General features: G+C 43.8%; 1 protein-coding gene across 6 annotated transcripts in view; it reads left to right on the top strand.

Moving 5' to 3' along the window:
• Positions 1-22,784, top strand: part of TLL2 (tolloid like 2) — an 82,990-nt gene that overhangs the window by 23,514 nt on the left and 36,692 nt on the right. For 3 of the 6 annotated variants that reach the window (XM_068687996.1, XM_068687993.1, XM_068687999.1), the window contains exons 2-3: positions 4,517-4,627; positions 22,587-22,661. In XM_068687996.1, the coding sequence (XP_068544097.1) occupies positions 4,517-4,627; positions 22,587-22,661 (186 nt within the window). The remainder of the gene's footprint in view (positions 1-4,516; positions 4,628-22,586; positions 22,662-22,784) is intronic. The other 3 variants (XM_068687994.1, XM_068687997.1, XM_068687995.1) reach the window with 3 other exon arrangements.

The following is a 22,784-nucleotide window of genomic DNA, read 5'->3' as shown; positions in this document are numbered from 1 at the left end:
CAGCTCTGGAACAACAGGAGGGAAATAGGTCTGTGCAGGGACAAATATTGCCCCTTCGAAATACATGTGGGATTGGTCTTGGGGGGGTTGTTAAGAGCACATCCTTTGGTTGCGGTGTGAGCCGCAAGCAGCTGGTGTAGCTCATGACTTGGGTGACACAGTTGAGTCTGCTGCTTGGGCTGCCTGACACTTGCATCTGTTGATGGCCACAGAATTGGAAATGCCAGGATTAATTGTGCAAACACATCTTCTTTGGATGTTTTGCACTGACACGCACATACTCAAGTAGTCGTGAAGCGTTCCTTCTTGTGAATGCAGGTTTCATTTACACACAGTGCTTGTGGACACGAGCAGAAACTGAGTTTGAGTCATGAGCATTGCTGAAACAAGTGTGAGGCATCTGTTTGGGTTCACGTAGCTATTTGTTTTCTGTGCTCATTGCTATGCTGCACTGTAGGAAATCTGCTGGGCAAGAGTAAAGTCCTTCCAGCAAAAAAGCTGCACTGGAATAACTGCGATGAAGTCTGTCAGCACGAGCTGTGCCAGATGGCTGCAAGTTCGGACTAGGCCCTTGGGCTGATGGCATACATGAGCTTAGCATGCCTCTGTCCCCACAGAAAGAAGATTCCTTTGACTCAACTCATAGGGCAGAGTCCTCAGTTGAGGTTCAGATCCCATTCAGCATCTAAAACTTCCTTTTCTTAATACAGCTTCCGTCAGTGAGTCTGTATCCGAGATGCAGTGGGATGGGGGGAGTTTTCTTGGCAGGCAGAGTATGCCCGTTTCCAAGGCCTGGTTCTCTGTGAATGTCACAGCTGTTCCTGATGGGTGCTTCAAAGAAAATTCCTGTGGTCTCCCGTGGTGTCCAGAGGCCAACTGCTTTGTAGATCCCTGTCATCAGGGTAAATCTGCAGGCTATGCTGATCCATTGGTGCTGGAATGGGGTCTTCCTACAGGGGGTCATTGCAGGCACATGGGTGAAAGTTTTTCTTCTAGTCATGGTTGGTGGCTGGAGATCAGTTCAAACACAGACACGGGATGATGTTTCTCAAGCATGGAGTTAAATTATTCTGACAACTCAAGTGGCTTTCATATACTTGTGTAAACTTGGAGCTGGCATTGGTTGGGGCTAAGGATAGCTGTCCCTAGGTATTTTTCTCGAAGTCTTAGAGACCAGCCTGCTTTTAACAAATTGTAACATTGCATTTTGTTTTGATGTTTATTTTTAGGAACAATGTTATTTAAGTTTATGGTTGAATACCAGAAGCTTTTCTTTTGTATTTTTTTTTCTACTTGCTGCTTTTGGAAAAAAGAAAAATAGAAAGGAAAGGAATTTCATTAAAAGGCCTGGATGAAGCACAGTTTCATGGAAAATGAATATTTTAAACTGTTATGAACATTTTTGTATTGAATTCTCATAAGATACATCAAAATTATTTTTTTCCCCTGAATTCCAAGTCTGACTCAAAACTAGGGAAAGGAGAAAGTGAAGGAAGTGGGAGAAAGGAATTGCTTGGGAGCATTGTGAGAAGAAATAGGTCAGGGAAGAGAGTTAAAGATATTAGAAGGAAGATGCTTTGTACAGTCACATTGCTCTGAAGTCAGAAAATGCTAAGAGTCCTCCAGACGTGTTATTGTGGAAAATGGGCTGCGAAGACATTGCTGGGTTCAGACTCTGTGCCTGTGTGTGAAGCACAAGAAGAAGCTGTTCGGCCTTCCCTCTGACCAGAAAGAGGTGTTTTTCTTCCAGGTGCCATGGTGCCTCTGTGGTTAGGACACAAATGCAAACGCCAGCGTGTGGGTATTCAGTATGTTCTCCTGGGGGAAAATGTACTGAAAATGAAGTCAATTTACGAGACCGCTTTTTTTGTGGATGGTGGATTTATCTGCTAAATATGTTCATACTTCCCCTTTGCCCCAACAGACACGTGCTCTCCAGTTGCATATGCTCAAAGGTTAAACGTTCTGGGTAGTTGGTGCTGACTACTAGTCCAGCATGGAAGCAAAGTCTGTCATATTGGCTGCATCAGCATCAGTAAGAGCTGCTCTGTTCTTACTATCCAGCACGATTAATGCTTCATCTTAAACAAAAGCTGGCATGCTATTGCACTGAGTGTTAAGAGTTTGCACCTGGCTGTACACTGCAGAGATTCCTGCCAAGAGAAATACTGGTTTCCAAGTTTGTTATCCCGCTGTTTGGAGATTTTAATTTTTTGTTTGTTTTTGTTTTCTCTTTTGGAAATCCTCCCACATTAAATTAAAAAGGAGACATTGATAAAGGAAATCAGAAGGGATGCTTTGAGAGATTTCATTTGCTAGCAGTCTCTGAACTTGTGACCCTTTAAAATAAAATACTTGGGCTTTCCTGTGGGACAGCTCCCTTGGGGTGGAAGCAAGCATCTTTATGGCTTGCCTGCCTTTAGGAAGGAGCCTTTGAGCGGAGAAGTTGCAGTGCAGCATTCCCAGCCAGAACTTCCAGTAAGGAAAGTTTTTCAGCTGGCTTGAGACTGTGATAAATCATGGTTCCCCTTGAGCATGCTGGGACTACAGAGAGCTGGAAATAAATGCTAGGGAAATTCAGCTTTTGTTGTGGGCCATCTTTCAGGATGATGTATGGCTTTGTAACAGAAAGAGAATCCTTTGCTGGGGTTGGGAGAAAACTGCTGCCTTGTATTGGGAAGGAAAATGTAACAATTCCTTTGCGTAAATCCTTGCTGCAGCTTTGCCTTGAAAACTGTGTTTTGGCGTGGACTACCTGATCCTGAAAAAATCTGTGGTGGAAGTTAGGCTGGGGATGAAATTATGCTATTGGCTTGTATTAGGGTGGGAATGATACCTGGTTGGCCAGTATAATAGTGATCTAGTTGGCCGGTATAAATGTGGCTGGGGAAGGAACTGGATGACATGGGATGCTGTTTGCATCTCTGCCCCTTGACTCTGCATTGTCCTGAGCAAGTCACTTCTCCATATGGATAAAATGTCTTCAAACTGTAGTCACAGGAATGTTGTGTCCCTGTTCCTTTCACTGGTCATTGTCAATCAGCCTGCCTCATGGCCACACTGGTTGGCACACTCTTGGTTAGCTGGTGGTGAGCTGACAGTATTTTAGGTTCTTCTCTGTTCTGTGGGAGGACTTGGGTTGCCAAGGCATTGGGGAGAGCATGAGCTGTGTGTTTGTGTAGGCTCCATCCTCGTTATAACTGATGCCAGTTAGCACGTAGGCTTGCCTGCACTGACTATGGCCTCTTCTGGAGCTTTTGCTGTACTAACTCTCTGAGTTAACTCTTTAAAATTCATTTGCCAGAGATCCAACTGCTGATTTTTGATATACAGACAAACGCCCAAATTTCAATTGATCCTGGCAGTAAAAGTGAAATGACAAGTAAAGCTCACTGGTTTCTCAGACCTAACATACTTTGCTGCTGCTAGCATAGCAATGGGACACTTTTTTTCCCCAGGAGTGTAAAAGTTGTGTTGTTTGACAACAAAAGAGTTTCCATCCCATTCACTGTTGAGACAACTCAGCATTGCCACTTGTCTGATATCCTGAGTTCTCTTGAACTGTACCAGAGATTAATTTGCTGTTTTTCTTTTTCATCAGCTTATGCAGGCTCTGAGTTTTAACTGTTCATAACCTGATTGTTATCTCTGAAGGATCTGTTCCGTTTAGTGAACTGCTTCATCATCTGTGCTTCCTTTGTTGAAATTCCACAAACGGTAACTGTACACTGTGCAGCATCATCTGTATTCCAGCATTATCATTTATTTTTTTTACTCAAAAGGTTTCCAATCTATTCCTTTGAGCTGTGAGTGTTGAGGTATCAGTTTGTTTATTTTCATGGCTTTTGGCTGAAACCCAAGGATTTTTACAAAATTAAAAACTCTGCAAACTTAGATCAGGTTAACTAACCTCAAGGGGACAAATAACCGATGTTTCTCCAGCCAAGTGGAAATGGTGGGCTGGCTCTCCGCTTGGCTTTAGACCAGCGCAGTGTGTCTGAGCGCTAACCATGTGTAGTAGGTCCTACAGGCTGATGCTGTAGCCTTTACATTTGCACTGATGAGCTTGAGTGCTTTGTGTTTTTCCTCTTGTCTTAACTGTTAGCCTGGGGATGGTGAGGATGCAATGTCTCAGTCAGAACCTGAGCTGCAATGTAGTTCACTCCTTCACACTAACTAGGGAAATGTCAGTAATTGCCCCTGTGTAGGCTTTAATGTGCAGTGACCAGTACCACCTTACGGCCTGGTACAGCCAGGCCTGTAACAAGACTAACAGGAGGCATCTCTGCTAATCAGCTCCTCCCTGTGCGTCTGCACAGTGGCTCATTTTAAATACTGTCACCTGGCCTCCACTATGTCTACTCTCTCTGTACTTTTAAAACTGCTACTATATATTATTGCCTTTTTCTGGTCCATTGAGTAATCGCCTTTGAGGTGCAGTATGGTATGGGCCTCATAGGAATTATACTTTCCTTCCAAAATAAAACTAAACTAATTGCAGTTTGTTTCTCTCCAGCTGCCTTTTGGGGAGATATCGCTTTAGATGAAGATGATCTGAAGCTGTTTCAAATAGACAGAACTGTTGACTTAAGAAAGCACTCAGATGGCAACGCAAGACACACTTCAGGTAAGGGCAGCCCAGAGGTGGCGATGCCTTCTTTCCCCTGGTTTTGTTGTTCAGTAGAAAGGAGTTCCCCGTCACTCATGATGCTTCTTCGCACAGGCAAGGAAGTGCATGTAGAGGGAGCTTAGTTATGTGGCTGAGGGTGGGATCCAACTCTGAAATTTGTTAAGTAAAACCAGAATCATGATGCGCATAGAGGGCAGTGATGCAGCCTTTCTATCTGGCCTGAGGGAGAAGGGTTTAAAATTTACAGCACTCTTCTCTTCCTATGAGGATCTATCTCTACAAATTTGGAAGGAAATGTGTTTGAAGTAGGGACAGTCAGTTTGGCACTCGATTCAACTCTTACTGCCCTGCCCTCCCTTCCTTTTTAATGTGTGATCTTAGTGGAATAATGTATTTTTTCAGCTTTTTACCTAAGTGAAACCTATTGAAGTCTAGTATACAGGCTACCCTTGAAGTGATGATGCAATCGTCATTGGTTAACAATCATTGTGATTTTTTAAAAAGCTGATAGGTGGGGTAACATATGCTTATGTTGCGCTCTGCCCCTACACAGCTCTTATGTATACTCAGTTTTTGTGCCAGACCAGAGTTGTTACGTGAGTCAGAATTTCTGCTTTGAATCCATCTCAACAGTCTCTGAAACACTGCAAATGGTTTGAAGGCTGTGAGGGACTTCCCTCAGTATCATTACTTCTGCTCCTCTTTATGATGGCAAGAGAGAAATGGTTGGAAATCTGAACTGTGAGAGACACCAGTGGGACTGGAGACAGGGCAGGCCAGGACAACCTTTTTCTTTCTGTGCTGTTATGCTCTTAGGTTAGTACTGTGAAAAGTTGAGACTCAAATCAGTGTTTTGTTCAGCTGACCCATGTGCTCATGTTGTATCATTCATAAGAACTGGCAGTTGGTTCTGTATCTTTGTGGCTGCCTACCTTTGGTTAGGAGTATCTAAGAGTATCTAAGCCCTGGGTAGGTTCTGTTCAGTGCTCTAGCTTCCTCTTGGAACAAGTGTGAAAGATGACATCCATCACCCAACACAGATATGTAGTTTTGATGTCAGCATATCTAGTTTAAACTTATGCTGATGCTGAAATTCTGGGCAGAGGAGGTCTGCATGTTTCTTTATATTACTGATTGTTCCCTGTAAGTGCCATTATCCTGCGTAGTCGTGTCACTTAGCCTATTCATGTCATGTTTTGAGCTGCGATGTATTCTCAGGTGATAAGTGATTAGAAGCTGGTTGCCTTCAGAGCAGAAGGTAAGTCAAAAAATGAGGATTAAGTAGGTGGGACAGGCAGCATTCATCTCTTCCATGTCCCTTTGTCAGTTTCTGAAGTTAGATGAAAGTGCTGGAGAAGCAAATCCAAGTGGTGTTTGAATGTGTCAGTTTGCTGTGGTGGTTTTTTTTAGTTGTCAAATCACACACATTTTTTGTGCTCAGCACTTATGCTGGACAAACTAGCAACTTAACTGAATTTTATAACCCACTGGTCTCCAACAACCGTGTCTCCTGTTGTGTAGTTAGGCTAGTGTATTCCCAGCACCCGTTATTGCCTGAGGCAAAGTTGGTGCATCATGAGATGCACTGCATAGGGGTATTGTGTTGTAGTGCTCATTTGGCCCTGTCCTCATCTCCAGCAGGTTTCATTCATCGTGCTAGCTTTCAACCCTTGGAAGTGCGAGCTGACAAATGGCCAGCCCCTGTGACTGTCACAGTGAGCTTAGCTTTCTGCAGAGTACACATAGAGGGTTTTCTGTATTCACCTGCCCTGCAAGGGGGCTCTCAACAGGGGCAGGAAGGGTTGATTCTTCTCCTGTGGGACTTACTTGACACTCTTGTGAATTGTAAGAGGGTGGTCTACATAAGCATGGTGGGGATTGGGACCCATTCTTCCCTGGGAGAAAGTCTTGCTCTCTGCTCTTTTATTTCCAGTGGGAAGAATGCAACCTCTGTACAGAAACAGTCTAAGACCTTTTATGAGTGGGACCCCTTGAATTATAACATTTCAGAATTTCCTAAAGCTGCTAATCGGATTAGTTGTATAGTGGAGGAAGTACTTAATACGTATGTACAGACACACAGGCTCTTCGTATCTGGGAGCTGCAGTTCTGAACAAGCTATTAGGCCAGGCATTCTTCTTTCCCTGTGTTGTTTCCTTGTCCCCAGAAAATGTTGTTTAGCTGAGAGGAGTGGGAGGAGGGGTGAAAAAAGTGCTACTTAACACTCTTGGGCTGTTTGTAGGCATACACTCTATGAGCTTGTTGCAGGCTCCAGAGGAAGAATGCAGTTTGCATGCCCTGATGAGTGATGAGGGACAGCCTTCTCCAGTTAACCTAGATCTACCTGCAGATGATCTATTTTTGTAAAGGCTGTGTGTTGGCTCATAAGGGATGAAACTTCCAGATGTGGAAAGGTTTCCCATTCCAGTTCCCCTTTGCCGCCTTCTAGTATCCTGTCTAGAAAGATAGCTAGTGCACTTCTCTAGGTCTTTGAGAAAGAGGCAGAGAATCTGGTCTGAGGACAGCCTGGCTTCTGCTGCAGAGCTCTGTGCTGAGCTTAATTTCAGCATGGAGGTGCTCAAACCTTGGTTCCTGCATTAATTTCCTCCTTGCAGAAATTTAGACCCTTAAAGCTTGTAAACCTACTTGAGAATGGGATGCTTTTTATTTTGCTGAAGCATCTTTGCCCTTGTTTTGGCATGTGTGAGAATGGGATGCTTTGAAGTTCACTGTCCCTGAGCATTTTCTCAGTAAACATTAGAGCTAGTGTTTCATTGCCTGTGTCTGGGACCAAGTAACATTGTCCTCCTGGTGGAGTTACAGAGCAGGATCGCAATTCCTTTCCCTTGAGGGACATTGGCTGAGAACTCTCTGGAGGTCCCCTTGAAGAATGGTCACATGTGGCTTACAGTTAGGGGTAGCTTTTGCTTTGGTACCCAGCTTGGTACCTTGCTTCAGAGCTCCAGTAATGATGGCCTTGTCTGGATGTCTCTGTCCAGTGTGCCTCGATTTTTTTGTGTGAGTGGTCATGCAGGGAATTGGCATTACACAGGAAATTGCACCTCTTGTTTTATGTATTTAAAGTACATGTCAAGACTATGACATGAAAGTCCTTTATTCACACGGGGAGTCTCCTTTCACAGAATCACAGAATCATCTAGTTTGGAAGAGACCCCCGAGATTGTCAAGTCTAACCTCTGACCTAAAGCTAACAAGTCCTCCACTAAACCATATTTGTTCCAAAGGAGCTTCCTTTTCAAGCATTTGTTAGGGAGAGCACAAGTGAGGCAACTGAATACTGCAGAAGGCAGTATCAATAGCATCTTGCATGCAAAGCATCATTCTCAGATACTTCTGTAGCAGTGGGGTTTTCTTCAGGCTCTGTAGAGGGAAAGACAGGCACGATGACAGTCTATAGCTAATTGTAGCCCATTTAATCCAAGCAGGTTTTGTGGAGTATGTGTGCTGATCTCCGTCCGCTCAGTTAAAACTCTGAGCTGTGAGTTAATAGAGAGTTTTTGCAAATGGTGCAGATGAACTCTGAGTGAATGCCACAAGACATACTCTTACAAGATAGCTCATAACTACCAACTAGTTCCTTTCTCATCTAGACCCTTTCAGGATTTTCCTGAAGATTTATTCCCAATTCTAAATATCCAGTGTAGTTTCTTTCCTCCCTCTATTAGCTGCTCTCCTTTGAACCTAGGTCCTAAGGTCATAGAATTGCATGTGTTCTTTTTGTTTGTTGCTTTTTATGCTAGTAGAGATTCTGTAGGCCAAATTGTGTCCTCCGTACCCTCCTGTTACTACAACATGTAATGCCATATAAAAATATGCCAAACAGGAAATTTCTCCCTTCTCCCTAAAATGGTTTGCAGCTAAAGGGGTGAAAAAGGAAAAGGGATTTTGGTAAAGGGAAAGTGTTATTTTGCATTTAGAATGTTTGATAGCTGCCTTCCTGCCTCTGTGGGATGAAGTCTGCATGTCGTGTTCGCTATGAAAATCAGTTGTTCTCATGGGATAGTGTTGAAGTGGATACCCTTAGGATTTAGTCCAGCAGAGATACAGTAATGGTTCAAAACATAATGAAACAAATAAAGTGTCTGGAGATCTGCCAGTGGGTGCTATTCTCAGCATGTCCTTCACCAACTCCTTATAATTTTGATGAAAAAATATCCAACAGCTTATGGTTTTGAAAAGTCTTATAGATTTTTAAGTTTATTGAAAAGACTTGCTTTACAATATCAATCGTTCAGAAGAAATTTGAGTCTAAGGTTTGAGGATTCCTGTGCTGCTGAAACCCACTGATGGCTTTGAAAGGTGGGGAAACAAGAAAGTCCACTGGCAGGCTGTGAAAATGCACAGTCGCTCAGATCAAGTCCTCAGGTGCAAAGTGATCATCTTTGCTGTATTGCTTTATTTGCTGAAGCATTAGTCACAGAGGAAGAAGGCCTTTTCTTTTCTTGCTGTGCCTTGGGAATGATGTGCCTATTTAATCTTAACGGCCTAATTTAAGTCTTTTCAGGCAGTTTAGGGATTAAGTGGAATTTACTGGTATATTATCTCTTTCTCCTGATTTCTGTATCACTGAGGCAACTTCAAGTCCTGAAAGGCACCCCTGTGGGTGAGAAGGGGCAAGTCTGTCTCGTGTTTGTTCTACTTTGGCAAATCAGAAGACATGGGAGTCTGGCTGCCCTCAGTGCTACCACGCTGTGTTAGACTTGCTGCTGAGGCAGTGACTACATCCTGCTGCAGCCAAGAATGCTTTTCAAGAACACTCAAACTAGGTTTTCTTGGCCTCTGATACTGAGAGATTTTTAGGCTCATGGCTTGAAGGCCTTGATGAAGCTTTCGCACTTGCACAGATCAGTTTCAGGAAGGATTTATAGAGCATCTTCATGGGATAGAATAGGTAATACTTCAGATAACAGTGTGGTCAGAACGGGGGTATGTATGATCTCAGGGATTTTACTGAAATAACAGTGGGAACTGCCTTTGAACCATGTAAGGTATTTAATAACTCGTGTTGTGACAGGGGCTGCCACGAATGGCTGGAGGCTCTGGTATCAAATTCATGAGCACAGTGCAAGCAAGTTATTCTCTGGTGAATTAAGCAAAGAGGAGTTCTGAATTAAACTTTCTATTAATAATAGCAGGGAGCTGGTTTGTTGGCACACTTTTTTTTGCACAGCTTTGCTGTTCTTGAGCATGTTGTGAAGCAGCACAGTAGATACTTTTACCAGCTCTGCACAAGGCCCACATCTACAGCAGACTGCTTTTCTTTTTTTGTGTGTGTTTTGGGATGTCTGTGGTCACCTTGTTTCACCCTGTTTCACAGGACTTTTTCTGTTTCAGGACTTGCTCATGGCAAGTACTGTGCATAAACTGCTTTGGGGTATGGAGGCAAACCCTGAAGAAATCTGGAAGGGAACACAGGACTGTGCGGTGCTGTGGAAGTGCATACCTAGAAGGTTTGCATGCTGCAGGGGGGATGACTGCAGTGCTTTTCTAGTTGCATAGCAGCTTTCCTTTCAAAGTGTGGTGGGTTGGCAGCCGCTGAAACATATTTCACTTCTCTCTGGTTACATTACTGAGACAAGGCATTAATTCCCACATAAATTTGGATCGTTTGCAGGACCTTTTACTACAGTGCAGCTCTCCTTCTAAGAGCTATATTGTTTAGCCTCAGACTGGAGAATAAGACTTCTTCACCAGTGGCATGCTTGAGGTGTTCAAAGCAGTCACAAGCAGGACTTCCACTGCTTCACGTTGGGAGAGATTGCTTAGTTTAGGAGCTGAAGGTATTGTGAGATGTGATTGACTGATATTCCAGGGAAGATCTGAGCTGTGTTTACCATGACTGGCCAGGAGCAACACAAATACTATACATGTGGTATAACTCACATCTGAGAGCTCTTCCACTGGGAAATCTTTGGTGAAGGCTGCTTCCTCTTATATGGGTAGAGGAACATCTTTATTTTGGGAGAGCTGTCTGAGGGCTCAGTTCATCTGTGTCTATACTTCCTTTCAGTTTTCCGCAATGTGATATGCATGCTAGGGATATCTCTTTGCAGTCCATGCAGTCTCTGAAAAGGAAGAGGAGTCTCAGCCCATTCTGTGGAAAAGTAGGTGGCACATGCCTGATGCTTGGCCTGATGATAAAGTTTGTTTAGCTGTGCCAAATGATTTTTCCATGACTAGCCCCAACGTTCACCTTTCTGAGTCCATTCAGTCAGGGGTTTTACCAGAGAAGGCAACCATGAAATGAATTTTCCATAGTTATGTAGTTTTACAAAGGCAGGGCAAGAGTTCTGCTTTGGAAGAATTGGATAAATCCTCTAGGGCTGAGTGCTCATTTTTTTGTGCAGTAAGCCAGTCAACTTTTCTTTGCAGAAAAGCAGATACTGTGCTTTTTTTTTTTTGTTTGTTTGTTTGTTTTGTTTTTGTTTTTATTTTCTGTGATCCCAGAATCTTACAAGCCTGTTGCAGCCTTCTGAAACCTACCAGATTTTCTCCAGCATAAACGTGATAGCCTCGTGACCCTTGGCTGTAGCTGATGAACCTTCTAATTCCTCCTGTGTGTAAGGCTGTACTGATAACAAATACTAATCTTTAGGGTTGATACTTTCACTCCAAATGCGTCTCTTTTTCTTTGTTTCTTGAGTGCCATCTTGTAGTCCTTTTGGGAACATGTTGAGGGAGATTTTTCTTTCTAATTGCTGGGGGATGCCCTTTTGCTAGTCATAGGAACATAGTCTGCCAGTCTCGTACCTGTGGGATTTGTCTGTCAGGCAGGCAGTGTCTGTGGGGTGATCCCACAAGCTTCAGGTCTAGAGCGCTGGTGATATGTTCTTGGCCGTCCAGTGAGCTGCGGCTCAGTTCACAGGAACAGATTCTGCTCTGGAAGGCCTTGCAGCTGATACTTCCAAAAGCACACCACAGGCCAGCTTTGTGCTTTTGTCTGTGCTGTTTTATCCTTTCTGCACTGTTTGCTTCCAGTAAGGAAGAATTCCATTAGTGGTTTAATGTGGGAGCACAAGGGAGGTGCAGAGCAGCAGCTCATTTCTTTGCTTTGCCCTTGTATGTTCAAGTGATTCTTCTGACTTCCTTGCTCTGTGAGCTCCTGTGTGTTGCACATTCAGCTTTCCTGCTCTAGAGATTCCCTGTCTTACTTCAGTCCTCTGTAGCCCCTTGCCCTGAATACAGTATTCTCCTTCCTCATGGGGCAGTTTCACTTTGCCCCCTGCTCAGACAGGGTCCTGTGCATTTGGTCTTCCATTACAGGTTAATACAGGTTCTTCCTTCTTCTATTTACCAAAGAGAGTTAATTCTTCTCCTTAGCTGCCTCCTAAGAAGCTCTCCTTAAGGGATACCTGTGGTGAGCTTTCACATGCTGGTAAATGCTGTCTTAGTGTTCCCTTACCCTTGCTTCACAAGTGCGTGTGTTGTTTTTTTTTTGTTTGTTTGTTGGTGGTACCACTTTGAGGCTGTGGTTTGTACAGTCCCTATGTGTCCTTGAAGTATGATGGGGTAAGAGAGTGGTCCTTAAGTACTAAATAATGTTTGAGTCAACATCAGATGTTAATGGAAGACTGCCGATGACTCCCTGGGCAGTGAGATGCTGCTTGTGATGTGTATATGTAGTAACAAGAGGTATTCCACCTGTTGCGCTAAAAGGTACGTGGGATCTGATTTTCTTTGAACTAGGGAATTTCCAGGATGACACTTTACTTCAGAACCGCTTAGGACAGGCGTTGTGGTGTTCCTTCATGCAGTGGGCTGTGGTATTCCAAACTCAGTTTATGACAAACAGAGAAATGCTTCACTCACGACAAGAGAAATAAAAGTCTATCTCCTCTTCCCCCTTCGCTTGTGATAAATGTGATAAATGTCCTGTAGGACAGACTAAAGAAGGTCCCAAGCAGTAAGTCAGCATACCATTTGGCCCTTTCCAGAGCAGAACCTGAACAACACAGCCCTGCTACTTGCTCTGTGTCCCCCTTGGAGTAAGATTTTGTTTTGTTTTGTTTTTGTTTTCCCTCTTGTCTAGGTTCCTGATGGCAACTGGTCACATACACGACAAAGTTTGTTTTGGAAATACATTGTACCCTGAAATCAAGTTTTCTGAATTTCTCCCACCTGTCAAAATAATTAGTTTCAATTTTGTTTTGCACTCAACACTCAGCTTTTCATAGGTTTTTCTTTCTTTTTTTTTTTAAATGATTTTGAGCTCTGAAATTTTGCTCAAATTAAAATGCTGTTAACAAATGGCATTGTAACAAAATTCCCCAGCTATTTCTTTTCCCAGATATATTACTTATCCACTCTTAGTGGTAACTTTGGTAGTATTTACCCTATGAATCTAATTCATATGCTTCTTTCAGAAATAAACCAGGAAGATGACAACTCAATATCACTCTGGTCAAATGCTGAATATCAGAAATCAGTAAGTTTAGATTTTGTTAGTGAGCAGTTAACTTACTTTAAGCACCCAAATGCAACTGCAAAAACTGTATACATTGATGCTGTAGTCCAAGCTGCTTCCAAGCAGCCTGTTTCTATAGCTCTGTGTTCACTGTGGTGCCATCACCCGATTTGGGCATAGCTGCAGATCAGAGCAGTAGCTGTCACACACTGTCACTGCACAGGCAGTGCCAAATCCCTGTTGCTACCTGCTTGGCTTTGCCTGTCTTTGGCTCCCAGCCCCACAGCTTTGTCCATCCCCCAGGTTCTGTTTTGGCGAGGTCTCGGGTACCTGGAAGTTGGTGCAAGATGGCATTATTAATCTTTTAAGGAGCTGGGGTAGTCACCATGTAGAGCATTTATAACATCTGATTGCTGTTTGCAACTGTCTTGCTCTTGATCGCTCTTAATTAAATTTTCTTTAGGTCTTGTCTACAGCTGGTGTAACACACTGGGAGACTGTTCCTTTTACTGGTGCCAGAAGAGTCTGAATAGTCTTTTGTGTTTAAGTGGAGGTTATTAAATAGATTTATATTAATTAACTGTGATGCTGGGAACACATGGGCAAATGTACTTGAGGAGATTGGTTTATCCATATGGAAATTACATTGGAAGTTAAATCCATTACCCTAATTGTAAAATTCGACAGCGCTTAGCCAATAACTGTGGAATTGCCTAACTCATGCATTTGTTTCAGAGCTGGGCAAGTGCCTAATTTCCTTGAACACTTGCTCAAATTAAAAATTGAATTTGCCTCAACTGTGTATGCTTCTTTGTCATTTCTATGAGTGGCCTAGCAATTGAATTTGGAGATAGGAATGGTCAGTGAAAGACTAAGATCTAAGAAGCTATGAGAGGAGCCATTGCAGGATGGTAACTCTGGGAGGCTAGCTTGGATGCTCTGAACTTCAGGCTCTTTCCTTTAAAGCAGGGATGTTGCTGTGCCCACAAAATAAAAGTTGCTTACCCCATTCAGTGAAATAGCTGGCAGGTCCAAGAAACAATCAGCAGCCAAAATGACTTGATGAATAATAGAAAATAACAAATAAATTAGAAAAAGTTGTAAACTGCTCATGGTTGATTGTGAACAGAAAGGAGTTAGGTTTGTGGAATAAATGTGTTTGCCTCAAGCTGGTTGTTCAGGCCTAATTTGGAAAGAAGGCTGGCGTTTGTAGCTACAGTGGACAAAAAAAAAAAAAACCTTCACTGCAGCTCCCCTTTTCAAATGGCAAGGACAAAGTATTTATTCAGCTGTCAAGTGGGGAAAGAAAGCAAATTAGTTTTAGGCTGAAATGCTGTGCTGTGTTTGCCGCTGCAGTTCTGAGGCCAGATGGTGACTTGAACAGCCCTGGGGAATGGGTAACAAGTTTCTCTGGGGCAAAGATCACAGGCAAAAGGAAATATTCAGCTTATCCTGCTGTTTCACTTCCTAGAGCTGTTCTGCAGAGAAGATAGTGTGAGATTTAGAAAGCTGTGTCTGTTGGGGGGATTCACTGCTGTTCTTGAAACTGATGGAGTTGCTGAATCCTCGAGTCGGTTTGTGGCAGAGATGTAGAGGTCTGAGAGTTGCTTTTCTACCAATTTGATTCTTGCACTGAAGTGCAGCTGTCCCTGGGCCAGGTTGGGTAACTTCTCTGCCAGCAGCTCTCAGTGCGGCAGTGTGCTGTGGTGAAGAAAGTTCACTTTGCCACTTACACCCCAACTCCCCTGCTGTTTTTTTAATGACTGCAAACGGTTCAGACATCTGTTTCACCAAGGAGCTGAGAGATGGCACCTGGAGCAGAGTGGCGTCGTGCATAGGTCCACTGTGAAAATGTAGGTCTTGTGCTCCTGAGGCAGTGCTGCTTTTGGTCTGTGACCTGCTGAGGTACCAGCTCCTGGCCTTGCAACAGCAGCAACAGAAATCCATGCCCAAATGGTTAGCCCCATGCTCAGAGAAGCTCTTTCTCAGGTTCAGGCCTTCTTTGGGCTCCTTTATCTGCATGCCACCTGGAGTTGCTGGCTCAGGTGTAGCTCCTGCTCCACTTGCTGCCTGTCATGGTCTCGCTCCCCCTGGCCTGCAGAGCTTCCCTGGGTGCCCACTGGGGAGGCTGGTGCCCTGGCTGAGCAGCTCCTGGTTCTACGGCTCACAGCTGGGGTGCAGGCAGGGGTCTGCTGGGTGTGGGGCTGGAATTGACCTGAGGCTACCCAACGGCAGCCACATCTGTGCTCCCACAGAATCACAGGATTTCTAGGTTGGAAGAGACCTCAAGATCATCGAGTCCAACCTCTGACCTAACACTAACAGTCCCCACTAAACCATATCCCTAAGCTCTACATCTAAACATCTTTTAAAGATCTCCAGGGGTGGTGACTCCACTACTTCCCTGGGCAGCCCGTTCCAATGTCTAGCAACCCTTTCGGTAAAGAAGTTCTTCTTAACATCCAACCTAAAACTCCCAAAGCCTTTTGAGCCCCGAGCCAGGCCCCACTTGCCCTATGGCCTCTGTGCTGGCTCATTCCTCAGTTTCCCACCCAGTCAGGGGTGTCCTTTAAACAAGCTCTGCTTGAGCTGGTAGGTAACCAAGCAAATGGAGTGTCTCTACTGCTGTATCTGCTTAGGGTCCTCATCCGTCTGTTAGCTATGGCACAGACCCCATCAGGGAGCAGAAGGCATCAAAAACTCTCTGAGAAGCTACAGGACTGGGAGTGTTTGAATATCCAGGCAGAAGGCAGTCTGGAAGAAAGTACCCTGTGCTTGCACCACACGTTCTCCGTGGAAGGAGTTTTAATTGCTTTTAAACAAAATTCAGCTTCCAGTGTAATGTTTTCATTTAGAGTTAATTGTTATCCAGTATAAACAAGGTAAGGGGAAAACAAAAGGATTAGAAGGGCTCAGTGGGAGGAGAGCTGGCTGGCTGTGCCTGGGAGCCCACAGCTGGAATGGAGCAGGGGGATGCTGCAAGAGAGCACAGAAAGGCTGAAGCAATTAGATTATGCAGGTCAGAGGGAAAGGGATGTTAACAGGAGGGGGCCAGGAGGTTTTGTACTGCCCACCAGAACAGCATTGGATGAACCCCAGCCAGCTCTTACCATTTCCTTAACACCTGGGGGTTCGCTTCTGTTTTCCTGTACTTTCAAAGGAGAGACAGGTAAGAGGAGTATTATTGTGAATCAAGAAGGTTGTCATGGAGAAGCAGGCACCTGTTAGAAACAGAACTTGATTGTTTGGATTCACAGGAAATCTAATGCAACAGAGCATAGTTGGTGCTACATGTTGCTGCTTTGATGTGTTGAAGGGGAGAGATTGCATGCTGGGTTTGCAAACCTGGTTGTGCAGCAGAGACATGCATGTGGTAGAAGTAGTTGTGTCCTCATTTTGGCCTTTCATTTTCACTTGGCTGAGTTTTTTGAGTTAAAAAACCTTGCAGGACTCTCACTGGAAGAAACAGGCTGTAGCTTGCTTGCTTTCTTTTCTCTCCCATCTGTCTGTCCCTTTTTTACCCCAAGGGAAAGAGGTGGTTGGTAATAGCCTGCAGGAAAAGGCCCTCTTCCATTCTTCTCAGTCCTTCCCAGTCTCCAGAGAGTATTGCTCCTTTCAGCACTGACTCTCCGTTGAAGGACTGGTGAAGAGGTCAGTTCAGATTCTTCCACTCCTTGCAACACCTTCTTTAAAAATAGAAGATGCGTCACAGTGTAAAAGTGATGCAGCCACTTCCAGAAAACCCAGAAGTGCCCAGGGAAAACACAGGGTGTTGGGGAGTGATGCTGCCGGTGCTTCTGCTCTGCCTGCAGAGGATGGCCAGCAGAAGGACACATTAAGTGCTTTACAGCTCATGTTTTCTGCATTTACTTATCTGTGATCACCTTTCCCTTCTTGTGAACTTTTCTGGCAGGCTGGTGTCTTGTTCCTGCACGAGCATTTGCAGAGCTGACGTGGACATGACACACCTGCTTGTCAAACCTCTGAACCTCGGGACTCTCCTGAGTTACTGCAGCTAGTCAGCTTACTCTGAATAAGAAAAACAGATTCCTGAAGGGAATTTGGAGTTCGGAAATCTTTTCCTCTTTACTTTATTTTTTCTTAAGTAAATTGAGGGAACGTCAGCTATTCCACTGACAGGAAATGGTAAAGGATCTATCTCAAATCATTTGCTTAGATCTCCAGGGCCCTGGGGTTTATGAAAAGGTTTTTCTATAGACTCTACCAGTTCTGGGAAACATCTGTTCTACATTCTGAATGCATTTTCCCAACAGAGCTTGTTTTAATAAAATCATCACTTTCTCTGTGGTTAGAAAATCCAGTGCAATAAAGGGTTTTGTGTTGTTGACACAAAAAGTTGTTGACTTTTTGGGGAAGACGTACGAGGAACAGCTGAGGGCACTGGGCCTGTTCAGCCTGGAGAAGAGGAGGCTGAGGGGAGACCTCATCGCAGTCTACAACTTCCTCGTAAGGGGGTGTCGAGAGGCAGGAGACCTTTTCTCCATTAACACCAGCGACAGGACCCGTGGGAACGGAGTTAAGCTGAGGCAGGGGAAGTTTAGGCTGGACATCAGGAGGGGGTTCTTCACAGAGAGGGTGGTTGCACACTGGAACAGGCTCCCCAGGGAAGTGGTCACTGCACCGAGCCTGACTGAATTTAAGAAGAGACTGGACTGTGCACTTAGTCACATGGTCTGAACTTGGGTAGACCTGTGCGGTGTCAAGAGTTGGACTTGATGATCCTTAAGGGTCCCTTCCAACTCAGGATATTCTATGATTCTATGATTCTATGACCACTAAAAAGTTGTTGACCACTGGTTAATGAGGAAATTAAAAAGCAGCATGTAACATCATTTGTCTTACCCTATGCTTTTAGAAGCTTCCCTGATGGTCATAATATGACAGAGTTTACCAGAACTAAAACTCTGAAAAGAGATGGGTGCTTAATGTTACCTATACTTCTCATTTTATATTTTGATGCTTCATTGTAGCCTCTGTTTGAAATCCAAACTCTAAGCTATGGTGTGTGACTAACACACGTGTTGAATAAAACTATTAAAGCGAAGAGTTTTAAGGCATGAGGAGGGGAGATTAAATTGTAAATCTTTTTTTGAATTTATGATGCATTTTTCCTTGATTTTGCCTGAGCTCTGAAATGGCTTTTCCTCCACCATAAGACATATTAAAAAGTCTTGCTGAGGTTCAGTTCACGTGAGACCAGATAATTATCTGTACAGTCAAGTTCTTTGCTGAATTACAAAAGCAGGAGAGACTGGCAAAGTCACCAGGGCTCACTGGAGAGTCCTTTGTCCTTGATGGAGGTGACAAGCGTAGTGGTTGAATCTACTGCCCAAGTTCAGCTATGTAGCCCTTCCCCTGTATGAAAAGCAGCCAGAGAAAGAAGAGGATATCCAGTGAACATGGTTGAGAGAGGTCTGGAGAGAAAAAATTATCCTGGGGTGGAACTGCATTGAAGGTGAGAGGGCTTGATCTGGACATTATCTGTTCTTTCATCTTGGAAAAAAGGGAGATGTTGGAGCTTCATCTCATCCAGCTGCCCATGTAGGAACATTTTGTGTTCTCAATCTGCAAGTTTTCAGACACCTACAATTCTTCTTGACTATCATTGGGTTTTAAACTAAAATTCTAGATAAACGTAGTCTGAAAATTAAGGTTCTAGTAATTTTGCTTAGTGGGTAACTGAACGGACTCTGAACTAGTTTTCAGATAAAACTTTTCAGATAAAAACTTGAATACAGGTGTTGTTACAGCAGCCTCTCAAGCAGTTTTGCAGTGTTATGGGGGTATTATACAGTGTGCACCCTCAATAGGACGGTGGAGTGTATTTTCAGGCCCACAGCTTGTGTCCTAATTAGCAGACTGCTTAGCTGCTTTGCCTGGCTTTCCTCACCTTTGTTAAACAACAAGGCCTTCATGCTTTTTGATCAAGTGGAAGGAAGCATGGAATTTTTATTTTGCAAGGGATCTCATCACCCTGTCTTCTGTAGTTCAGTCTACTTGCATTTTACAACAAACAAACAAAAAAGCAGAATGCATGCAACAATAAATATATTCTCAACCCTAACTGGCATCTGGTAGAAGACAAATTTACAGTTCAAACAAATTACTAAGGTGTCCTCCTTGTCCCAACCTCTCCTGTGGGCATTATGGATACTGTATGGAGTCTGCTTCTGCTCTTTGTTTGGATTACATGTCTTTTTGCCTGTGCTAGTCGCAGAAGGAAACTGCAAATAGTACAGTTTTATCCAACTCTTGGCATACTTTGTGCTCGCTTTCTCTTAATCTGCTGCCTTTTATTTTGGTCCCAGCTGAGCAACTTGGACTCCTTTAAACAAAATTGGGTTTTCATTTTTCTCTTCTGGAAGAGGGGGAGAAACTGCTTTCTTTCCGACAATGCCACAGCCTGCTGCTTTCTGCTTCACTGGACCCTTACATATCACCTCAAGCTGCCTCTGTAGTTTTTACAAACAATTTAGGCACCTGTTCTTCAGCCATGATTGTAAGCATGGTGGATTTAACTCAGACTTACAGTGCATTTAAGCTACTGGAAGCAAGCTCCCTTGGCAGTGCTGGTCTGTGGGGAATAGAAAAATGAATTGTCATGCAAGTGCACTCTAGGCTGAAGGTGAAATATTCCAGCCTGGGAGGAGAATCTTTTGTGTCTTTGTCAGGCTGTGCACAGGAGCTAAGTTATCGAGCAAGGGAGTCCAGCAATGCTCAGCTGGGGTTGTTAATTCCTACAAATCGTTAGGAAGGAGAGAATCATAAGTGTGGGAGCTAAAAGAACATTGAGGATTTAGTACAGCTCCCTACACAGAGGCATGATCAAACAAAATCTATAGATTTGTGATCTATACCAGCCATCTATAGCCATCAAACCAGTGTGATGGCTGGTCTGGCACAGCAACAGGTAGGAAGTACTGAGGATGAAAGTGATTTTAGAGGGCTTGATAACTGCTGGATATACATTAAAAAACAAAAAAAGTCAGCCCTCTTTTGCTTATGTTACTAAAGGTTACTGTAAGTAGTAGATCAGGTCTGCCTTTTTATTACTATACAGGGCATTGCATCAAACTGAAAATTTGCATTCTCCCTTTCAATGTTTCTAGTGATAATAGGCTTAAATGCATACATGGGCATTTCATGCTCTGGAGCAGTGATGGCTGGAATCCACTCTGCTCTCTGATGTGACAGAATAGTCTGACAGAAAGGTGCAACTTCAGGGACTTGTTGAGGGAGCAACAGGACCCACACATTGCCTGCAGTCTATGTGCAGTTGCTTCCAGACACAAGGTACGTTTCTTGACTTTATTGATAACATGCCAGTGACTTATCTTTGTCCTGCCACTATCATGCACTATCCTTCTCTTGGGAAGAATAAGGAGAGAGGATTAAATGTCTGTCAAGTCACTTTAATCTTTGGGATGGATGTGTTTAGGTATCATAAGGATAGGAGATATTTAAAAGCCCAATCAGAATCAGAAGAGTGTCTTCCAAAATTCTCAAATATGATTTCAAAATACCCCTGGGGGAGAGAAGGGTGTGGGTGCTCCCTGGCTGTCCTAGTGCGATTAGTAATGTTTGAAAATATCTGGTGTATCTGTGCACCCATATCTGGCTTTTGTGTAGCGCTTTCCCGTTTCATGGGCTACAATGAGACAAAATATGCAAAGATGTTTTAGATTTCATTAGTCACACTCGTTTATTCAAACATCTCCTTTGCATAAGAAACCAAGGCTTGCACTGATCTCTGGGAAAGAATGTGTTCACAGCTTGGAAAAGCAGTCTGTGCAAATGACACTGCTGCACGGCAGAGGTCAGCAGCCTGGGTGCAGGAGAAGGGGCCCGGCTGCAGGGTTTGGTGCCATCATTTGCAATTCAATCCCATGCAGTTCCCTTTTAGGGGAACAATTCACTCAATGCAGAGTTGTTCTTTTTTCCTAATTCACCATATAATTCACCTCCCAATTTCAATTAAGAAGCAATCTGTTTGTGACTGCAAGCTGCATTTGTTTAGAAATACGAAATTATCCTTTGCTTCAGCAAAACCCACATACGTTAATAATTCTGGTGGTGAATGGCTGGTTGAGGTTTCCTTTAAATGCAATGGGATGTTGTGTGAAGAATAGCGTACTTTGGGAGGGTGAAAAGTCCTGGGGATGTAAAATTTAACTAAGAAGAGGAACTTTTGTTGAGCTTGGGCTTAAGGAAGTGACAAGGACTGGGTATGAAAGAAAACAAAGGGAAATCTTAGGATGGGACATTGGGGCTGGAAAAGAGTGATAGAGTTCAGAGCAATCCATCTTGTTGAATCAGGCTTGTTCCTGTTCACACATCTAGTGGCTTTTGTCCAGTCAAGCTCTGTTAAATTATGGCACTTCCTTTGGGAGACAATTCCCTGATTTAGTGTGTCTCTTGGACCAGGAAGCTTTAACCTATAGTCAGCTGAGAGTCTGGGTATTTTATTTTCCTCTGGTTCATTTTATTGCTCTCTTCGAATCATGCCTTTCCTGGTATGCTAATTAGTTCTTGTAATATAATATTGGGGGGATAGAATTTGAAGCCTTCCTCCCAGGTGTCAGAGATGTACCTTTCCCCGTGTCCTTGCCTACTTGGAGGGGGTGGAGGAGGTTTTGCAAGAAGCCAGCTCCAGAGCAGAGTATCTTCCAGCTGGCAAAACTAGACTGTTACATGCAATGGAACATTTCCAGCTCTCTTGAAAGTGGGACATCTCTCTTGAAGCATCTACACTGGGTGCAGCAGTGCTGCATGAGTAACAGTATCCCCCTTGCTGCATCTGATGGTTGATCATGTTCTTCCTACTTCACCTTGCCACCAAGACTATAGAAGCTTGCTCTTGCTGATACTTCTGCAGAGATCAGGCCAGTCCCTTCTTCTCCCAAGGGACCCATGATACTAGGGTGGGAAATGAGGGAGGGTGACAACAAGGACAGTGTTAGAGGCACTGCTTAAGGCAGTGGATGTAGTCCCAAAGCACATTTTATTTGTGTTATACATCTCGTTGTCTCGTGTTGTGCTCTTTGACCCTAAGCATGATTTTTGAATTTTTCTTCCTGCTACAGTAACATGGAGAGCTTTCCTGCCAAAGAGATGCCGGGTTGATTTTCCATGTTGTTTCTGTGTCTTCAGTGGCTTGTTGCCCAGGCTTCTGTGCTGTGTATAGCTGCTCTTTGGTGTCTGTGGTTTTCCTAAGTTGGAATGTGCAGAATGGAAAGGCTTCCCTAGAAGAGACTTTTTGCATTTTCAGTATATGGGGAAACTGAGGTACAGGGTGATTATGAGTTGAAAGGTACCATTGTAGTCTAGGAAGATATCCAGGAAAAGAGCCCAGTGTTATCAGGTTTTTAATTCCTGCTCCCTGTACAGGTAAAGCAGCCAGTTTCTGTGGCCAGCAGACACACAAATGGCCTCACTGACAGCAGTTGTCCTTCCTGTGTCAGAGTTCTGACTGTATACTCACCAGATGTCTCTCCTCTTTTTCTTTTGCAGGAGGCCTTGGAGAACAGTATGTTGCGCCAAGCGAGAATGCCACTTCAACCGACAGTAAGAAAGCAGTTAAAAAGGGTAATGTGGTACCCCACCCAGACCTTTGGGTATCTTTTGTTTACTATTTTATCCTCTGTAAAACAAAGCTTTGTCCTGTGTATAGGCATGTGACTCCATGCCTGGGAGACCAGCCCTTCCCAG

This window comes from Anas acuta, chromosome 7 (assembly GCF_963932015.1).
Source record: "Anas acuta chromosome 7, bAnaAcu1.1, whole genome shotgun sequence".
Lineage (NCBI taxonomy): Eukaryota > Metazoa > Chordata > Aves > Anseriformes > Anatidae > Anas > Anas acuta.
Note: the sequence above shows the minus strand (reverse complement) of the source record. Positions and strands in the feature narration are given on the sequence as shown.